This window comes from Cnephaeus nilssonii (genome assembly GCF_951640355.1).
Source record: "Cnephaeus nilssonii genome assembly, chromosome: X".
Classification (NCBI taxonomy): Eukaryota; Metazoa; Chordata; class Mammalia; order Chiroptera; family Vespertilionidae; genus Cnephaeus; species Cnephaeus nilssonii.
The window spans coordinates 130,955,979-130,977,961 of NC_137071.1; the positions used below are offsets into that span (position 1 = coordinate 130,955,979).

Genomic DNA, 21,983 nt, shown 5'->3' on the forward strand with positions numbered 1-21,983 from the left:
GGAGGGTGGGGACAAGGGAGATAGATCAACCAAAGGACTTGTGTGCTTGCATATGAGCCTAACCAGTGATCACGGACAACAGGGGGGTGGGGGCATGCGTGTGGGGGGGTTTGAGATGGGAATGGGGGGGGTTGATGACAAATATGTGATACCTTAATCAATAAAGTAATTAAAAAAAAAAAGAATCCACCCCCAACGTCCTCCTGAGTCCAAACTGAGGGGTTGTTTCTGTTTCGTGTCCTTTTTCAGTCCAAGTGTTACTGACAGTCAGAGCCAAGCAAACCCTAAAATCCCCTGGACAGGAAGAACAAGAAGCGGCAGGCACTGCCTCCCACGTCCCCAGCGCGTTGGCTGGCACGCCCTCCTGGCCCAGTTCGGGGACCTGGACCGGGCAGGCCTGGCCCTGCAGGTGGCCTGCCCGCCCCGGGCACTCCCACGGCCTCTGCCACGGTGGCACCTGGACTGGGCCACCTGCCCCGGTTGCCAGGGAAGCGGAGGGGAGTCAGCTGCTCCCAGGCCCCTGGCGCGCTGCCCTGGGCTCTCGCAGGCCCTGACTCACTGGCCCCACCCACCACACACGTGGCCGCAGCAGGGACTCCACCAGTAAGGGCCAGGGTGGCCTCCAGCACTGGGACCTGCTTTCCTGTCAGCCTGGGACCCAACAGAAATCCTCCAGGTCCATCAGAAAAGAGCACATTCAAGCCCTGGCTGGTGTGGCTCAGTGGATAGAGCATCGGCCTGCAAAGCCTAGGGTCCCAGGTTCATTTCCGGTCAAGGGCATGTACCTCGGTTGCAGACTCCTCCCTGGCCCAGGCCCTGGTCAAGGTGCATGCAGGAGGCAGCCAATTGATGTGTCTTTCTCACATCGATGTTTCTCTCTGTCTCACCCCCTCCCTTCCACTCTCCCTAAAAATCAATGAGAAAACATCCTCAGGTGAGGACTAGAATGAATGAATGAATGAATGAATGAATGAATGAAAATAGAAAGCTACTTGCAAAAGAAAGACATTATTAAGGGGACCAGCCGCAGGGCCCCCAGAGCAGTGGGTGCACACCCAGCACGCAGGCACCTGAGCCTCGTTGAGGTTCCTGCCTTGCCTGGCTGCTCTGACACAGCAGTTTTCCAGCTTTCCTGCCACACTCCCCGTCGCTTCTGTGACTCGTCCTACCTCCTCCCCTTGGCCCCGGTGCGCCCAGGCTTCTGCCCTGTCCTCCCTAATTGATGGGTCTCCACACCCTACTCATCCGTGAACACAGCAAGCTTGGCTTAAAGGATCTTTGTTGTTGTTAATCCTCACCATAGGATAACTTTTCCACTGCTTTTCAGAGAGAGTGGAAAGGTGGGAGGGAGAAAGGGGGGGAGGGAGGGGGAGGGGAGAGGAGAGGAGAGGAGAGGAGAGAGGAGAGGAGAGGAGAGGAGAGGAGAGGAGAGGAGAGGAGAGGAGAGGAGACGAGAGGAGAGAATCAAACATCGACATGAGAGACACACATGGACTGGTTGCCTCCCACACCTGCCCCGACCAGGGGGTGTGGAGCAAACCGGCAACGCATGTAAGTGCCCTTGACTGGGAATTGAGCCCACGTCGCTTGAATGCGCAGGCTGGTCTCTAACCACTGAGAAACACCAGCCAGGGCTCAAGGATCATTTTCTGAGACCTCACACCGTAGTTCACTTTTGTGCCACTCTCAACATATTTCCCAGGGAAGAACTTTCTAGGCGCTCAGTAGATGTTTCCTCTTACATTTCTCCCTGTAGCCTGACTCACTCTTCTTGGCCTAAATCCAGCCCAAAGAGAACTTTCTGTCCGGGCCATGCATCCGTGGCAGGCATTCGTGGCCAGCTATGCTCCTGCGCCCTCTATCTCAGCGTGCTGTACCCCCAAGACATTCCCATGTGGCCCTAAGGGTGTGGGAGGAGGGGGAAGTCTGGGGCGCACTTCTCTCAGAGTCCCAAACAACGTGACTGTAGCCAAAGACCTCCTGCTTGTAGCTTCCCTTTCAACTTTTCCCACTCTCCACCCTTTCTCTGGCCATGAGCCCAGAAAAGTAACCTTGGGACCCATTGCCATGCCTCTTCTGGCCCCGCCTCCATGTTTCTGCCCACAATCCTTGGGGAGCAGAAGGGTAAACGCTGGGTTTTCACTTCCTGTAGGTTAGATCTACCCAAAGGCCACAATGCTGATGGGAAAGGTATTGTGTCTCCATCACAGAACTACTGTGATAGAATGCCCCAAGATCAATAGTTATTATTTTTGAAGTATAATTGGCATATCCTATATAATAAAAGTCTAATATGCTAAGCATTCGACCGTTCGTTCGACCATTTGACCAGTCGCTATGATGTACACTGACCACCAGGAGACAGATACTCCAACTGGGAGGTTAGCTTGCTGCTGGAGTCCCACCAATCAGGACTGGGTGAGAAGGGCTGGACACACCCTAGAGCCCTCCCGCAGTCCCTCCCCAGCCTCGATGTGACACTCGTGCAAGGGACCCCACAGGTGCATGAAACTGTGCACTGGGCCTCTAGTGACATTATATTAGCCTCAGGTATACAACACAATGATTCAATATTTGTAGATATTGTGAAATGATCACCACAAGAAGTGTAGGTACATCGATAACCATACATAGTTACAATTTTTTTCTCCTGGTAAGAACTTTTAAGAGCTACTTTCTTAGCAACTTTCAAATATATATGATATAGCATTATTAACTACTAGAGGGGGGGTCCCTCAGCCCAGCCTGCCCCCTCTCACAGTCTGGGAGCCCTCAGGGTTGGGAGGCAACCTGGCAATCAGGGGAAGGTGACACCCCATCACACCTCTGCTGCTGCCACTGCCAGCAGGGCAAGCCTCGGCCGTCCCTGGTTACCTGAGCCTCAGGCAGCCCTGGATGGTTAGGCAGCCACCATCCAAGGCTTGCCTGTGCCTCAGGCCAGCTCTAGGCAGCTGGGGGGCAGAGGGGACTGGGGGACTTCGGAGGCAGGGGCGCAGCAAGGCCTTGCAGCATTCCTGCTGCCTCGGCAGGGCTAAGGTGACTGGGCGCCATCATCTTGTGACTGTGGGCACTGCCATCTTTGAGGGTGTAGCAATCAATTAGCATATTCCCTCCTTATTGGCTGTGGGTGCTGCCATCTTTGCGATGGCATGAGGGTCAATTAGCATATTCCCTCTTTATTAGATAGGATAGTTACCATGCTGTACATTACATACAAGGATTTACTGGAGAAACCAAGATGGCGGCATAGGTAAACACCTAAACTGCTGCCTCGCACAACAATTTCAAAACTACAACTAAAAGACAAAACGTCTATCACCCAGAACCAAGGGAAAGCTGGCTGAGTGGAAGTTCTACAACTAGAAGGAAAAAGAAAAGAGCATTGAGACGCGCACAAGCGCTGAAAAGCTGAGGTACGGAGGCGCGCGCGATCCGGGCTGGCAGTGGGCGTTGCTTTGTTCAACCCGAAGGGAGACAAGCTCCCGATTTCTCTGAAATCCAGTTTCTGGGGAGACGCGGGGGACCCAAACTCCTACAGGGAGAAGCTGGACTGTCTGCCATCGGGTTGGAAAGTGAGGCTGATTTTCTTGTAGAGCTGCGCTCAGGAATCACTGTTTAGAGCTCTGGGGTGCGAGACGCGGGGATGCAGAAACTCGGAGACGCAGAGACTGCTGACTGGCAGCCATTGCTGTTTGCCACACCTAGCCTAGTGACTCCCTGAGACCTCCACCACATAATCTACAAACCCACCCAAGCTCCACGCAGCGGCTTTTGCATATAAATGGCCTGCCCTATCGCAGCTAAACCTAACAAACTGCAGCTCTGGTCAGACAGCTCCAAAACCTCCAAACCCCAAGCAAAGAGGAGAAAACTGCAGATCTCACTGTAGCTCCTGCTGGGTGGCCTCAGACAGTAGCTGAACTGCACCCCATTGGAGATCCAGAAACCAGTGTACCTACTGGTCAGTGTGAGACTACACCAGATTTCAACTCCTCACATCCATAAGTGATACATTCAAGAGGCAGATTCAGTGAGCACCAAAGCCCCACTGAAGCAAGTCCTGCCCCATAAGCATGTTTCCAGCGCAGCAGTTCTTCCATTTTAGACACAGTGGGTCCTCACAGCCAATTGGCCTGGAGGTCAATTCCTTCCAGTGTGCCAACAGCAATCAAGGCTTAACTACACCAAGACTTTGCACTCAGCCCACAAAGGGGTACACTAAGAGTATCCACCTCAGGTAACTGGGGAGGCTGAGACACTGGCCCCTATAGGTCACCTACCACACAAAACCACTCCATCAACACAGGGAAGCAGCCAAAATGCGGAGACAAAGAAACATGTCACGAATGAAAGAAATGGAGGAAAACAAACTACTGGACATAGAGTTCAAAACCACATTTATAAGGTTACTCAAGAATCTTCTAAAAACCGCCGAGAAACTTAGTGAGACCTCCAAGGAGCTTAGTGAGACCTTCAAGGACCTTAATGAGAATGCCAAAAAAATGGAAAAGGACCATCCAGAAATTAAGCATACACTAAAAAAAAAAGAAGAAGAAATTAAGCATACACTGTCTGAAATAAAGAATATACAGAAATTCAACTCTAGATCAAAGGACCCCAAGAATCAAACCAAAGATCTGAAATATGAGGAAACAAAAAACACCCAACCAGAAAAACAAAAAACAAAAAGAATCCAAAAATATGAAGATAGTGTAAGGAGCCTCTGGGACAATTTTAAGCGTACCAACATCCAAATTATTGGGGTGCCAGAAGAAGAGAGAGAGCAAAATATTGAAAAACCTAATAGAAGGAATAATGACTGAAAACTTCCCCCACCTGGTGAAAGAAATAGACTTACAAGTCCAGGAAGCGCAGAGAACCCCAAACAAAAGGACTCCAAAGAGGACCACACCAAAACACATCATAATTAAAATGCCAAGAGCAAAAGACAAAGAGAGAATCTTGAAAGCAGCAAGAGAAAAACAGTTAGTTACCTACAAGGGAGTACCCATACAACTGTCAGCTGATTTCTCAGCAGAAACTATGCAGGCCAGACGGGAGTGGCAAGAAATATTCAAAGTGATGAACAGCAAGAACCTACAACCAAGATTACTCTACCCAGCAAAGCTATCATTCAGAATTGAAGGTCAGATAAAGAGCTTCACAGACAAGAAAAAGCTAAAGGAGTTCATCACCACCAAAACAGGATTATATGAAACTAGTAGCCCGTTTGCACAAAGATTCGTGCAATAGATCTTCATTCACCTGGCTGCCTGCACCAGTTTTCTGCAGGCACCGGGGACCCAGGCCTTGGCTGTGGCCACCGCCTTCTGCCATCTTTCAGGGTCGGGGCTTGGCCCCGGGCGGTGGCCTTGGGCTCGGCCACACCCAACATCCCTGCTAAGGATCGCAGGAGCCGACCCCCAGTGGTTTCCTGCGATCCGTGCAGGCTCCCCGCTGGTGCCCAAGGCCGGGAAAGCCTCCGCCCGAGGCTTTCCCGGCCTTGGGCTCAGCGGCACCCAGCGTCCCTGCTACGGATTGTAGGAGCCGACCCCCTGGTCGTTGCCTGCAATCCGTGCAGACTTTCCTGGCCTTGGGCTCCACCACACCCCAACATCCCTGCAACGGTTTCCTGGTGGGCGTGGTTGGTGGGCGTGGCTTGGTTGGTGGGCGTGGCTTGGGTGTAGCGAAGGTGCGGTCAATTTGCATATTTGTCTACTATAAGGTAAGATGCTGAAGCGTATTCTTTAAGAAGAGAAAGAAGAAGAAAAAGGTAAAGATAAAAATTATGAACAACAAAATGACAACAAATACATACCTACCAACAAGTGAATCTACAAATCAAGTGAATAAAAAAATCTGATGAACAGAATGGACTGGTGAATATAATAGAATCAGGGGCATAGAAAGGAGTGGACTGACAATTCTCCAGGGGAAGGGGGTGTGAGGGGTCCGGGAAGAGATTGGACAAAAATCGTACACCTATGGATGAAGACAGTGGCGGGGGGGTAAGGGCATGGGGTGCGGAGGGGGAAATCAGGTGTAGGGGAGCTATGGGGGAAAAAAGAGGAACACCTGTAATAATCTGAACAATAAAGATTTATTTAAAAAATTAATAAAATGAAATTCATTTAAAAAATTATAAAAGAAGGATTTACTATTTTATTTTTTTCCTTTTTTAAAAATATGTTTTTATTGATTTCAGAGAGGAAGAGAGAGGGAGAGAGAGAGAGATTGAAACATCAGTGATGAGAGAGAATAATGGATCGGCTGCCTCCTGCACAACTCCTACTGGGGATGGAGCCTGCAATCCGGGCATGTGCCCTGACCAAGAATTGAACTGTGACCTCCTGGTTCATAGGTCAATGCTCAGCCACTGAGCCACGCTGGTTGGGCAGATTTACTTATTTTATAGCTGAAAGTTTGTACCTTCTGACACCCTTCACCCATTTCTCTCACGCCCCACCCCTGCCTCTGGCAACGACCAATCTTTTCTGTGTATCTATGAACTTGGTTCGATGGGGGATTTTGTGCATTTCTTTCCCTCCCTTTTTTTGGAGATTCCACATATAAGTGAGATCATTTGGTATTTGTCTTTCTGTGTCTGACTTATTTCACTTAGCACACTACCCTCTAGGTCCATCCATTTTGTTGTGAAAATGGTAAAATTTCATTCTTTTTATGGCAGAGTAATATTCCAGTGTGTGTGTGTGCATATATATATACATATATATATATATATATATATATATATATATATATATATATATATGTATGTATGTATCTCACAACTTCTTTATCCACTTATCAACCAGTGGACACCTGGGTTGCTTCCATATCTTGGCTATTGTAAATAGTGCTGCAATGAACATGGGGGTGCATATATCTTTTCGAGGTAGTGTTGTCTTTTTTTTTTCAGATATAAATACCCAGAAGTGGAATTGCTGAATGAAAAATAATTCTATTTTTTAAATGTTTTAGGAACTGTTTTCCATAGTGGCTGCACCAATTTACATCCTCAGCAACAGTGCATAAGAGTTCCCTTTTCTCTCCATCCTCACCAACACTTATTTCTTGTCTTGTTGGTAATACCCATTCTAGTAGACATGAGGTGACAGTTACCTCATTGTGGCTTTGATTTACATTTCCCTAAAGGTTGGTGATGTTGAGCATTTTTTCATAAATCTGTTGGCCATCTGTATATCTTTGGAAAAATCTCTACTCAGATCTTCTGCCTATTTTTTAATCAGATTCTTTGTTTTGTTTTTTGCTATTAAATTGTATGAGTTCTTGCCCATCTGGTGTGGCTCAGTGGTTGAGCATCAACCTATGAGCCAGGAGGTCACGGTTCAATTTCTTGTCAGGGCACATGCCCGGGTTGTGGGCTCCATCCCCAGTGTGGGGCATGCAGGAGGCAGCCGATCAATGATTCTCTCTCATTATGGATATTTCTCTCTCCCTTCCTCTCTGAAATCAATAAAAATATATTACATAAAAAAAGAAACCCCCATCTGTAAACTCTTTGGGAACCCTGATTGAGTTCAGGAGCTTGCTTCCATTGTTGACAATGAGTCCTGACGTCATTCTGCACACAATCCCTACCTCACGCCCCACCCCAGAGAGTCCACAGGAACCCGTGATCCAACTCTCAACATGAACCTCAGTCTGGAACTTACCTGGAAAATCCTTTCCTGGACCTGTGGGGAGCGCCTGTCCTGACCCCCTGCTTTAAGTCCAGACCTCATCCTATACAGGCGCCTACAGCCTCACCTGGCACAGGACCCCCGGGCCCAGACACTGTACAGGGCTTGCTGACCTAACCCTGTCCTGGCTCCATGGCCTGACCTTCAGGAAGCCTTGCCTATAACAGTGCTGGAGCCTATAACCGGATTCTGCAGAAAACCTTTCCCTGACTTCCAACAGAAATCCTTAAATTGACTGGTTTCAGGAATCTCTGACCTGATCTTTTATAGGAACCCCAAAGCTTGGCCTCTGGAAACACTCTCCTGACCCTGTATAGGAGCCCTGATGTGACTCTCTCTCTGACAGCCTTGTTCTGGAAGCCTTACCCTCACCTTGTACAGGAGCCACTGTCCTGACTGTGGCCCGTGGCTACCACATGAAACAGCGTAGCTGTGGGGAGTCTACAGAATCCTGAAGCAGACACTGCTGTAGGCTCGTCAACCCTGTCCCCCTTTCTTCCTGACTCACTCCCTTTCCCAGCCTCCCTTACAATGACAGGTGGACATGAGAGTTCTGATCAATGGAGTGAGCAGTGACATACACGACTATTGGAAGCTGCCCATGGCCTTCACTAGCGGAAAGGGGTGGACAAGGAGTCCGGAAGGCTGGTCAACCTCGAGGCTCTGGCAAGGGTCAGAGCCAACCACCCACTGTCTGGTGGAGACAAAGGGAGCTGAACCAACTTCCACCTTTTGGTCTTATGTAAATCCTTGCTGACGGGCTATCATGGAGCTGTTACTGGAATTGCCTGCCTAAGGCTATGGGTGGATCCCAAACCTGAATAAAAGGGATCGCAAGGCCAGAGCAAAGCGCTCCCCCAATTTCCAAATTAGTATTTCTTGTCTTGCCTCTTTCATTTGCGTGCGGCCTCCTCCAGAGCCTGAACCAGAACCCTGAACCACGCGGGACGTGGGACACTCACACACAACTTCCAGGCCTGGCCCAGAGGAACCTCTCATGGGCCCTGGCTGGTGTGATCAGTGGTTAGAGCATGGGCTTGTGCACCAAAGGGTCTCGGGTTCGATTCTCAGTCAAGGGCATGCACCTGGGTTTAGGTTCGATCCTCAGCCCTAGTCATGGCACATGCAGGCAGCTGCTGAACTGGCTTTCCTGGCAGGGTTCCATGCTATTGGGGTTGCCAGGGAGACCCTTAGCTAGGGTAGAACCCAACAAAGAGGCCATCTTGGAGATGGCCGGAAGCCTTCACGAGGCTATGTGGACCACGTTCCCTACGTATGTGCAGGCCTGGGAATGTACATCCCCAGCCTGCCACACCGGGAATGAATGTTGTAAGTAGGTGGGGGTGGCCCTAGTTGTTGAGTGGCCCATGGGGCTCCACACAGTTATGCTCAACGCCCATTGGGAAATGGCTGAGGGTGACTGCAGCTGCCAGGGTGACCAGTGGGGCTCAGATCCAGGAGTCCCTCAGGGCCAGCAGCTGTTCTGGCAACCTATGGGAAGGTGGGAAGGTGGGATGGTGGGAAGGTTGGCCACCATGCTGGGGCTGTTGGGCACCACTGCACCCTGAAAGCAGGATGGCGTCAGACCTTCTGTCCCCTTCTTTCTTCCTTCCCATACCCACCCCCTCAACAGGTCTCCAGATGAACCCATGTCTTGGCTGTATGGAGGGGACCCCAGGGGGCTCACCATACACCAGCTGGGCCTATGGCAACACTGGGCTCTACCCTCCCTCCACTGTGTGCCCCACCCGGGAGGACGCCCCGCCTCAGGTCTCAGAAGATTCCTATGTGAGAGGCACCTTCTTAGAGACCTTAACGGCACAGCAACAGAGTCCGGACCTGCTGACACTGGGACCTGCGGTGCCTTCCTCCATCCCTGTCCCCAGCAGTGCCTCCGGGGCCCCCGACTTTTCTAGGAGCTTCTTTCCTCCTACCGGAAGCCCCCCCAATCCAGTGGCCTATTCCTTACCCCATCTTCATGGAACCCTGTCCCTGACCACCTATGGTGAGGTTCCCCAAAAGGGACAGGGAGGTTGAGGTGGGGGGGAGGGGGAGTCCAAGGCAAAGTTGGGCTGAGCCTGGTCCCTCTTTCCCCCTGTCCACCTCTCCAGACGCCAGGGAGTGTGAGTACTGCAGAGTGACAGCCACTCCACTGTGGTACGTGTGCAGTGCCGATGGTCAGGTGATGAATAGGCTGAACACGCCCCAAAATCGCACGGTAAGACCCCAGGCCTGTTTCCACTCTGTGCAGGATCTCTGTCCTCACACTCTACGAGAACCCAGATCCCCTCTCCCTGCCCCATCCACTCAGGGACCCAGCTCTGTACAGGAGTGTCTACCCCCAGCCCACCCTCAGGCTGCAAGCAGGCACGCTGTCCACTCCCCGCCCAGCAGTCTTCATACTTGGCTGCACACTGGGATCACCATGGGGCCCTCCCTAGATGTGTTGATTTACCTGGTCTGGGGCGCTGCCTGGGCATCAGGATTGGTTCCAACTCCCCAAGTGAGTCCAATGTCCGCCAACGTTGAGAACCACTGATGCAGTCCCCCACACCATCTGGAAAGCCCCGGGACAGGAGGCCATGTCCTCACCCCTTAGAGAACCCTCAGTCTACACCTTGTCCAGGAAGCCCTGCCTTCACCCTGACCCTCACCTCCTGGGTCCTCCACCCCCACCCCCCCCAGTGCACTGACCCTCACATTCTTGCTGCCCCCAGCAGGTCAGCAAGTGGGCAGGTGCCCAGTGTACCAACTGCCAGACAACTACCACGGCACTGTGGCGGATGAATGCCAATGGAGATCCTGTATGCAATGCCTGCGGACTCTATTACAAGCGACACCAGGTGTGCTCTGCCTCTTGGAGCCACCCCTGCTCCCCCATCCCTCTAACCCTGCCTTCCTTCTCCTTTTCCTTTCCTGTATTCTTCCCATCTCCCTTCCCTCTCTTCTTCATTCCCTTCCTCTCTTCTCCCTGTTATTCTCCTCCCTCCTCCTTCCCCATCCTCCCTCTCTTCTCTGTACCTCCATCTCCTTCCTGACTTTCTTTTCCCTCCTGCTCCCTTCTCTCTCCTCCATTTCTCATCTACCTCCTCCTTCCCCCTCCTCCCTCTCTTCTCTGCACCTCCATCTCCTCCCTGCCTTTCTTTTCCCTCCTGCTCCCTTCTCTCTCCTCCATTTCTCATCTCCTTCCTCCTCCCCACCAGCCATCAGCTAGTCCTATAGCTAGAGGCTCCCCCAGCCTTTCCCCAGCTTAGGGCCTCACAAGCTCATGATTCCTTGGGGCATTATCTGTGCCACAGCTGGGGCCTGCTCCCCTAGTCCTGAGCCAGTTCCCTACTCTTAAGGAGTGGGGTGGAAAGGGTGGAGACACAGAAGCAAGAGTCTGAGGTTGGGGACCACTCATGGCCTCCCTTTTGTCAGGTGAACCGACCAGTGACCTTGTGGAATGATGTTGTAAAGACTAGAAAGCGCAAGCCATCACAGAAAAAAAAGAAGAAGGCAGCGTCGAGTCTGGGAGGCACAGGACCAGCTGATGCACCAGCCGGTGGCTTTATGATGGTGGCTGGGGGCAGCGATGGTGGGAATTCTGGGGAGGTGGCCTCAGGCTTGGCATTGGGCCCGCCTGGCACTGCCCATCTCTACCAAGGCCTGGGCCCCGAGGTGCTGTCAGGACCTGTCAGCCCCCTCATGCCTTCCCCTGGGCCCCTGTTGGGTTCACCCACAGGCTCCTTCCCCACAGGCCCCATGCCTCCCACCACCAGCAGCACTGTGGAGGCGCCACTCAACCAATGAGGCCACAGAGCATGGCCAGCAGTAGAGCCAGCAGTCTCTACAACCCACCCTCTGGGCCCACCAAACCTTTTTGTCTGGATTGTCAAAGATTTGTGAAATAAAGTACCCATGTCCTGAGGTTGGAGGTGTGGGTCTGAGTGGGACTGAATGAAGAGCCATGGTAGGGGGGGTGCAGCGGTGCCTGTGGTTCTCTGGGGATGGCGTGAGGCTGGGAGAGACAAAAGTGGTATCATAAGTGTTGAAGTTGAGCAAATTCGGGGGATTGTCTTGAAAAGTTAGTTTGCTTGCTTTCCAGGAGGCAGTCTGGCAGATGTCCTAGGGAGGTGTCTTATCAGTATCTTCCCCAAGACTGTAAAACATGCTTAGAACAAAAGTTATGAAGAGTTCAAAAGAGGTTTGAAAGGAGGGAGAAGGAAACTTTCTACTAACTAGAGACTCCTTGGTGGGAATGATCCCTGAGTTGTGAAAACAGCAGGGAGGAGGAGGATGCAAGAATGTAGCCTTGAGAGTAGCTTCATCTTATCTTGCAGTTTGAACAGAGGGGCTGTTTGAATCAAAGGAGCCAACAATCTTGGGGTTTAATTATCAGGGGCTTCTCATACATTGTGGAAGTCCACTGCAAAGAAAAGGAAAGGCCTTTTTCCGGTAACAGTTTGACTGAGATATAATTTACATGCCATAAAACTCAGCCTTTTAAAGTGTACACATCAATGTTTTTTAGTCTATTCACTGAGTTTTGCAACCATCACCACTAGCTAATTTTATATTTTCATCATCCCAAAAGGAACTTCCATAGCCATTAGCAGTCACTCTCCATTCCTCCTCCTTCAGCCCATGGCAACCATTAATCCATTTTCTGTCTCTATGATTTGCCTGTTCTGGACATTTCATACACATGAAATCATATGTGTTCCTGTGTGTCTGGTTTCTTCACTCAGAAGAATGTTTTCAAAGTTTGTCTATGTTGTAGCCTGTGTCAGAACTTCATTCATTTTAGTTAATGAATAATATTGCATTATACATTGTACAGATAAACCACATTTTGTTTATCCATTCATCAGTCAATGGACATTTAGGCTATTAAAATGACAATGCGGTACCATCTCACACCTGTCAGAATTGCTATCATCAACAAATCAACAAACGACAAGTGCTGGCGAGGATGTGGAGAAAAGAGAGCCCTCGTGCACTGCTGGTGGGAATGCAGACTGGTGCAGCCACTGTGGAGAACAGTATGGAGTTTCCTCAAAAAATTTAAAAAATGGGCCCTGGATGGTTTGGCTCAGTGGATGGAGTGTGGGCCTGTGGACTCAAAGGTCCTGGGTTCGATTCCAGTCAAGGGCACATGCCCGGGTTGTGGGCTCAGTCCCCAGTAGGGAGCGTACAGGAGGCGGCCGATCAGTGATTCCCTCTCATCATTGATGTTTCTCTCTTGCTCTTCCTTTCCCTTCCTCTCTGAAATCAATAAAAATATATTTTTTAAAAATTTAAAATGGAACTGCCTTTTGACCCGGTGATCCCACTTGTAGGAATATATCCTAAGAAACCGGAAACACCAATCAGAAAGAATGTGTGCATCCCTCTGTTCATAGCAGCACAATTCACCATAGCTAAGATCTGGACACAGCCCAAGTGCCCATCAGTAGACGAGTGGATAAAAAGCTGTGTACATTCACACCATGGAATACTATGCAGCTGCAAACAAGACTCTCTTACCCTTTAAGACAGCATGGAGGGACCTGGAGAGCATCCTGCTGAGTGAAATAAGACAAGGATCACATGATCTCCCTCATATGTGGAATCTAATGAACAAAATAAACTGATGGAGTGGATCCAGAGACATGGAAGCAGGGAACAGAGTGCGGAATCTCAGAGGGAAGGGTATGTGTGTGGGGGGGGCGGGGGGGGGCGCGGATGGTAATCAACCAAAGACCTGGTGTGCTTCTATGAATAACCCTCGGAGGCAGACAATAGGATGGTGAAGGCCTGGGACAGGGGTGGGGGAGGTGGGGCAGGCTGGGAGAGGTCAATGGGGGAAGAGGGGACATATGTAATACTTTCAACAATAAATATTTTAAATAATAACAATAACTTAAAAAACAACAACACTAAAGGCGCCAGAAACTGGTTGCTAGGAGGTGTTCAGGAAGAGGGGGCTGGTATGGGGGCAGGGCCGACCAACCCAGGTCCTGACTCACACTTTCAGCTGCTATTGAGGCCTAGCCTCCCAGGAGGGACAGTGCTGATCAGTTAAAAAAATAAGGCTGTGTCTACTCGGCCCCCTCCCTCCCCCCCAGGATGCTGTGCGGTGAAAATGAGCTCTGCTGTCCTGGGGGGAGGGAGCGGAGGGGTGTGGCTGATGGGCGAGGCGAGTCCACAGGGTCCCGCCTGCCGCCTGCCCAGCAGTTCTGGTTCCAGGAGGACAGCCCCGCTTCCCATCCCCAGCCCCCCAGGGCTTTAGGGGCTGAAACCCACAAGCTGCCATTCCACCCAAACCTCCGGAGGCTCGCGGCCTGCGGCTGGCGCTGCTCCATGCTCTCTCTCTCTCTCTCTCTCTCTCTCTCTCTCTCTCTCTCTCTCAGGACCTGCGGCCGGGGCTGCCGTTCTTTATCTCTCTGGAAGGATCTCGCAGGCCGAGGTGTGGCTGTGTTTGCACTCACACAGCAAACAGGTCTCTTTTCCTCCTGAAATCACTTCCTGTCCAGGAGCGATCAGAGCCGCGCACGGCTTCTGCCCCAGTGAACGAGTCCTGAGTGTTTTTTGGCCCGTCCGGCATGGCTCAGTGGTTGGGCATCCGCCTACGAACCAGGAGGTCAGGGTTCGATTCCCCGTCAGGGCACAGGCCCGGGTTGCGGGCTCCATCCCCAGTGGGGGGCGTGCAGGAGGCAGTCGATCCATGATTCTCTCTCATCATGGATGTTTCTGTCTCTCCCTCTCCCTTCCTCTCTGACATCTATATATATGGCCCTAACCGATGTGGCTCAGTGGATAGAGCGTCAGCCTGTGGACTGAAGGGTCCCAGGTTTGATTCTGGTCAAGGGCATGTACCTTGGTTTCGGGCACATCCCCAGTGCGGGGTGTGCAGGAGGCAGCTGATGGATGTTTCTCTCTCATCGATGTTTCTAACTATCTACCCCTCTCCCTTCCTCTCTGTAAAAAAAATTAATAAAATATATATTAATATATATATATACATACACACACACACACACATATATATGTGTGTATATATATATATATATATATATATATATATATATAGAAAAAAAAAAGAGGAGATAGACCTTTAATTCCTTAGGTCAGGGGTAGGGACCCATTGCCGAAAACCCATCCTCTTTCAGGTGCTCTCTCCCTCTCCCTTCCTCTCTGAGATCAACACAAATATATATATATTTTCTAAAAGCAAAACAGAGAGAGGGTGGCAGCGGGCACAGGAATGGGCTTTGTTTCCTTCCTGCCCCACAGAGAACAGCACATCCTCCAAATGGTTGACAGGGCAACAGCCCCTGAGAAGGAGGTGCCGGTGACTGACAGACCCACAGACCAGCCACGCAGCCCGGCCCCGCCTCCTGGGGGACTCTGCCCCGCCCGCCCTGGCCCTGGCTTCCCAGAGCTGGGCCCGGCCCCGGAGGGGGAGGGAGCTCTGCTTCTGCCCAGAGAACCCCCAGAGCTCTGAGGACAGTGAGCAAGGCCTCCTCACCCCAGCCGAGCCTGCTGGTCTCAGAGGGGCCAGGCCATGTCCTCAGAGCCGAGTCCTGGGGAGAGTCTCTATGGAAAAGAGCTTTCGCCCGGCTGGTGTGGCTCAGTGGTTGAGCGTCAACCTATGAACCAGGAGGTCCCGGTTCCAATCCCGATCAGGGCACAGGCCCAGGTTGTGGGCTTGATCCCCAGTGGGGGGCGTGCAGGAGGCAGCCGATCCATGCTTCATCACTGATGTTTCTTTCTCCCTCCCTCTCCCTTCCTCTCTGAAATCAATACAGATACACTGAGTGGCCAGATGATGATGATCTCTGAACGCATAATAATCTGGCCACTCAGTGTGTGTATATATACATTAGAGGCCTGGTGCATGAATTCGTGCATGGCTGGGGTCCGGCCAACCTGGCCAGGGGGAGGGGCATGAGCAGTTGGCCGGCCTGCCTGCTGGTCAAACTCCTGGTGGAGGGGACAATTTGCATATTAGCCTTTTATTACATAGGATATACACTGAGTGGCCAGATTGTTGTGCGTTCAGAGATCATCATCATCTGGCCACTCAGTGTGTGTATATATACATTAGAAGCCTGGTGCATGAATTCGTGCATGGCTGGGGTCCGGCCAGCCTGGCCAGGGGGAGGGGCATGAGCAGTTGGCCGGCCTGCCTGCTGGTCGAACTCCTGGTCGAGGGGACAATTTGCATATTAGCCTTTTATTCTATAGGATGTACACGGAGTGGCCAGATTATTATGTGTTCAGAGATCATCATCATCTGGCCGCTCAGTGTGTATTTTTTTAAAAAGAAAAAGCAGCAGAGCTGGAGGGAGACGTCCACAGGACAGCTCAGGGGCAGCTCTGTTTGCTCAGGCCCGCCGGGGGTCAGCCCTCCGTTCACCCAGCCCAGGCCGCCCGGTGCCCGCAGGCTGACCTCCTAGCCGCTCCACCGGGAGCGGGTCCAGGCTCCGCCCTGGGCACCAAGGAACAGGGCTGCCTGCTCCTCGCCAGGCGCCTGCCCTCCCAGTTAAACGGGTCGGGCCCCTCCCTCTCCAGGGGCAGTTTCTCGCCTGGAACCGGCGTCACTGCACCTGGCACCGCCACCCTCCGACTGCAGGGCACTGCCCAGAGTGTTGGCGGTTGGGAAATGGCTCTGGAAACCAGCCAGAACTTCAGAAACACACCCACAAACACGGTGCCTTCCACTTGCCACCCCAGCTCCCTGCCCAGCCACGTGGGGAGCGGCACAGAGACTCGCTGTCCAGGAAAGCAGCCCAGCGTGGCGGCTACAGGGGGCCCTCAGCCAGTCCTCTGCCAGGAGGTAGCACCATCCTGACCCCGGGGGGCAGGGGCTCCTTTCCATGGCACCCGCTCTTCCCAGACCCCAGGCACACCTTTGGGCCGATGGGTTAACGGGTTCCCCTGTTGCGAGTCCCTGGATGCGTGTCCCCTGCTGATTCCCACAGCCCTGCAGGACCCTGGTCATTGGCCTCTTCACTCAAGAGTCTCCCCACACCATCTGATGAGGAAGAGGAGGCTCTTGCAAAAGGAGAGGAGAACGCCGGAAGGACAGGCGCTCACTTGAAGGAGCTCCCGGTGCTGAGAATGAGGACAAGTGGAGCAGCAGGATCAGCAAGGACAGCCTGGCTTGTAACCCAGAGAACACTGTGTCCAGCCCCGGTCCGCGCTGATATTAATGAGTGACCGAAGAAATACATCAATGAGGAGCAGGGAAGCGCTTCCTTGCAGAAGAATCTCGTTTAACAAATGTAGAGCCCTGGCCGGTGTGGCTCAGCGGATAGAGCGTCGGCCTGCGGACCAAAGGGTCCCGGGTTTGATTCAGGTCAAGGGCACATACCTCGGTTGCAGGCTTCTCCCGGGCCCGGGCCCTGGTCAGGGCTCCTGCAGGAGGCAACCAATCCGTGTGTTTCTCTCACATCGATGTTTCTCTCTGTCTCTCCCACTCTATTCCACTCTCTCTAAAAATCAATGGGGAACAAAATAAAGAAAAATAAAATAAATAAAAATCAATGGGAAAATATCCTCAGGTGAGGATGAACAAAAACAAACAAACAAAATAAATAAATAAAGGTGATTAAATGTGTTGTTTTTTTTTAATGTAGGAGGAGCCTTAGCCGGTGTGGCTCAGTGAATAGAGCGTCGGCCTGCGGACTGAAGGGTCCTGGGTTCAATTCCAGGCACATGCCTGGGTTGCAGGCTCGATCCCCAGTGCGGGGCGATCCATGATTCTCTCTCACCATGGATGTTTTTATCTCTCTCTCCCTCTCCCTTCCTCTTTGAAGTCAATAAAAATATATTTAAAACATAAATAGATAAATGTAGAAGGAATGCGAGAAATACAAACAACCCAGTAATAACTGGCGAAGGCACCTCTACAACGGATGCTAAAATCAGCGAGCAAAAGACAAGAGAAACATAAACACAGTCTCAGAGTATGAGCTCCAAGGTGTCTGTTAATAACGAAGGGGCGAGGGTAGTTGGCAGTGGAGAAGCCGCCTCAGCCAGTGATCAGGGTCGGCGTCCCCAGTCATCAGACACGCTGACACCCTGTGACCCCCAATATAATGCCAGGGGCACACCTCACTTCTGTGGCATTCTCGCCAACAATGGGCCACTCCAATCTACTCAGGAGAAAACATTCGACAAGCCCAAATCAACCAGTGCATGACCAGTACCCCTCAAGATCATCAAGAAGAGAGAAGACTGAAGACCTGTCAGAGAGACTGGGGACCCTGGGAACCATAACTACATGCAATGGAGAGTCCTGGGTTGGATCCTGAACCAGAAAAACATTTGTGGAAAAAAGGTGCCGTTTGCATTAGGTTCATAGTTTAGTGACTATCCTCATACCAAGGTCAAACTCCTGGTTTTGATCTTTGCACTATGGCACTCCTACTATTGCAAGACCCTCCCTGTCCAACTAAATCGAAGTCCAGGGGATTTAAAGGGCCAGCACCCTTTTTCTTCCTCTCCCCACCCCCGCCACTCCCTCTCCCATCTCTCTTTATTTACCCCTTTTTTTTTCAAGAATTTATTTTTTGAATATATTTTTAATTGATTTTTTACAGAGAGGAAGGGAGAGGGATAGAGAGTTAGAAACATGGATGAGAGAGAAACATCGATCAGCTGTCTCCTGCACACCCCCCACTGGGGATGTGCCCACAACCAATGTACGTGCCCTTGACCGGAATCGAACCTGGGACCTTTGAGTCCACAGGCCGACGCTCTATCCACTGAGCCAAACCGGTTAGGGCTATTTGCCCCTTTTAAGAGCCAGACATGTAGGACATTCAAAAGCAACCACAGACACAGGGGAATGTATAAAGTCACTGGCACAGACACGGCTTACAGCAATCAAAAAGCAAAAAGCGGCAACCCTGGGGAAGGGGGAGAATCTTATTTCCGGTTACTACTTATTAGATTCAAATACCCGGTTTTCAACAACAAATCAGAAGGCACACAAAGAAATGCAACATAAGGTCCATCCCAGGGGGGAGACACACGCGCAACAGAAACACCCCTGAGAAAGATCAGGCGCCACGCTTGCTAGACAAAGTTAAACGATTCTCTTGAAGATGATCGGAAGAAAATAAAAAATGATGTTTATGCAAAATGGAAGTATCCATCAAGAGAGAGAACATTGCCCTAGCTGGTTTGGCTGAGTGGATAGAGCGTCGGCCTGCGGACCAAAGGGTCCCAGGTTCGATTCCGGCCAAGGGCATGTACCTTGGTTGCGGGCACATCCCCAGTAGGGGAGTGCAGGAGCCAGCTGATCGATGTTTCTCTCATTGATGTTTCTGACTCTCTGTCCCTCTCCCTTCTTCTCCGTGAAAAATCAATAAAATGTATTTAAAACATTTTTTAAAAAGAGAGAGAGAGAACATTCGGAGCTGAAAAATGTACTAGAGGGATTCGAAGGTAGATGTGAGCAGACAGGGGAAAGAACTGGCAAACTTGAAGCTGGAACAGTGACCCTTATCTGCCAAAAAGTTGCAAGAAGAGACAGCCCAGCGGATGGAGACTGAGATGCGTGGAGGTTTCTTTTTCTTACGTGCTGAGAGGTCCAGAGGTCCCAGCTCAGGATGGGGCGCCAGCGTCACCGGGTCATCTACGATGTAGACTCGCTCATCTTTCTACCCCACCACCGGCAGCATATGGTTTATGTCCTCACGGTTGCAGATCAGTTCCTGCACCTCTGGGCTTTATGCTCCCAGTTCTAGGAGAGAAAAAACAGTAGAGCCCTGGCTGGTGTGGCTCAGTGGATGGAGTGTCAGCCTGCGGACCAAAGGGTCCCGGGTTCCATTCCGGTCAAGTGCATGTACCTTGGTTGCAGGCTCCTCCCCGGCCTGGTCAGGGCTCATGCAGGAGGCAACCAATTCATGTGTTTCTCTCACATCGATGTTTCTCTCCGTCTCTCCCTCTCTCCTCCACTCTCCCTAAAAATCAATGGGAAAACATCCTCAGGTGAGGATTGACAAAAGAAGAAAGAAAAACCAGTAGAGCCAAAAGTCTTCTCATGAGGTTTCGTGTGGGAGGGGACACCACCCCAGGGGCTCCCTCCTACATCCCATTGACGGGAATTGGGAGACAAGTCTTCTGTAGCTGCAAGGGAGGCTGAGGAGCCACGCATCCTCAGAGAGGCACACCCATCCGGAGCCAAATGGGGCTGTCAGTGAGGAAGGACGGAAGGGGGTGTGTCCCAGAGAGGGAGAGAGTGGAGAAAGAGAGGCAGCTGCCCTGTGATCCAGGCTGCACAGCAGGAAGGCAAGAACTGCAGACGTGAGCGATGTTCTAGAACCACGAGACGGCCTTAGGCTAGTGGAGGGAGGTGGTAAAGGAGTAGTTCGCGTGGCTCTGAGCTTCCTACCGTGGGATAGTAATGGAAGGATTGGGGCGGGGGCAGTTTTGTGTGTGTGTGTGTGTGTGTGTGTGTGTGTGTGTGTGTGTGTGTAACAGTTGCATGTCCACTATTATATGTCCATCGAAATCACAGAATGCTAAAATAGTGCTTTACATACACCTTCCCTTCTTTGTCACAGACAATAGGGAGCATGGGCGCATCAAGCCCGGCCGGCGTGGCTCAGGGGTTGAGTATGGATCTATGAACCAGGAGTGTGTGTGTGTGTGTGTGTGTGTGTGTGTGTGTAACAGTTGCATGTCCACTATTATATGTCCATCGAAATCACAGAATGCTAAAATAGTGCTTTACATACACCTTCCCTTCTTTGTCACAGACAATAGGGAGCATAGGAGCATCAAGCCCGGCCGGCGTGGCTCAGGGGTTGAGTATGGATCTATGAACCAGGAGGTCACGGTTCGATTCCTGGTCAGGGCACAGGCCCGGGTTGCAGGCTCCATCCCCAGTGGGGGGCGTGCAGGAGGCAGCCGATCTGTGATTCTCTCTCACCATTATGTTTCTCTCTCTCCCTTCCTCTCTGAAGTGAATTTAAAAATATTTTAAATATATATACACAGGAGCGTCAAGAGATCCAGGAAGCTTGCACCTGCCACATCTAGTCACCCACCTGCCCAGGATGTGCGCAGTGGTGACGATAAGAGGTCGGGGTTTGCAAGTAGAACTTATGACATTGGCTGGCAAGTGGTGTAAGGTATAAGAAAAAAGGAATGACTTCTCAGCTTCTTTTCTTTCTCAGACTTTTTTCTTTCTTATTTTCTTTTGAAATGTAAGTGCAGTTGGTATACAATTTTATCTGGTGATAGTGCCATTTAGCAGGGTGGTGAGGACTCGAGAGGTCAGGGAAAGGGAGGGAGAAGATGCAGCTACCTATTGTACCCATGATCTATTCAGTTCTTTGGATTAGAAGGTGAAGAATACTATGTTATTTGAATATTAGAAAATCTATTAAGGCCCTGGTTGGCTAGCTCAGGTGGTAAGAGCATCGACCTGATACGCCAAGGTTGTGGGTTTGATCCCTGCTCAGGGCGCATAAAAAAATCAAGCAATGAATTCATAAATAAGTGGAACAATAAATCGATGTCTCTCTCTCTCTCTCTCTCTCTCTCTCTCTCTCTCTCTCTAAAGTCAATAATAAATTAAAAAGAAGAAAAACTATTAAAATACTTAAGTATATTAATAAATCTAGGGAGAAAAAACATATTTCCTCAAAGTCTGAAAAGGCATGTGACAAATTCAACACCCATCTTGATTGAAAACTCAAAATATGAATAAAATTGATACCCTTAACTTGTTTAACATGTTTGACATTAATTATTTTAGTATCAAATTTAATGGGAAATGCCAGACGAATTAGCAATTATTTAACATTGTACTGGAGATCCTAACTGAAGCGATTACACAAGAAAAATAAACTAGAGGTCTACTAGTTGGAAAAGAGGAAGTAAAACTATTATTATTTGCAGAAAATGTAACTGCATGCTTGGGAAAGCCAAGAGACTCAACTGAGAAACTACCAAAAACAATATGAGAATTCAGTAAAGTAGCAGAAAATAAAACATAAAGAAATCAATAGTTTTCATACAGGGTGGGATAAAAGCCGGGTTACAGTTGTTTTTATGGAAATACAATAGTTAATATCTATACTAATAAAAGGGTAATATGCTAATTAGACTGGATAGACTGAACATCTTCCGGTTGTCCGGTCCTCCTTCCAGACAAAGCCATGGTGGCAGGGGCCGAGGGAGAGGCGGTTAGGGGCGATCAGGCTGGCAGGGGAGGGCAGTTAGGGGCAATCAGGCCGGCAGGCAGAGGTGGCAGGGGCGATCAGGCAGGCAGGCAGGTGAGCTATTAGGAGCCAG

At 50.7% G+C, this 21,983-nt stretch overlaps 1 protein-coding gene across 1 annotated transcript; it reads left to right on the forward strand.

The window, feature by feature from the left end:
- Positions 1-9,365: 9,365 nt before the first annotated feature.
- Positions 9,366-11,495, forward strand: LOC307095470 (erythroid transcription factor-like; the record flags this gene model as incomplete). Its single annotated transcript, XM_079764655.1, has 4 exons — positions 9,366-9,708; positions 9,815-9,921; positions 10,421-10,546; positions 11,124-11,495. The coding sequence occupies 4 exons, from the start codon at positions 9,366-9,368 to the stop codon at positions 11,493-11,495; spliced, it is 948 nt and encodes a 315-aa protein (XP_079620781.1).
- Positions 11,496-21,983: the final 10,488 nt, after the last annotated feature.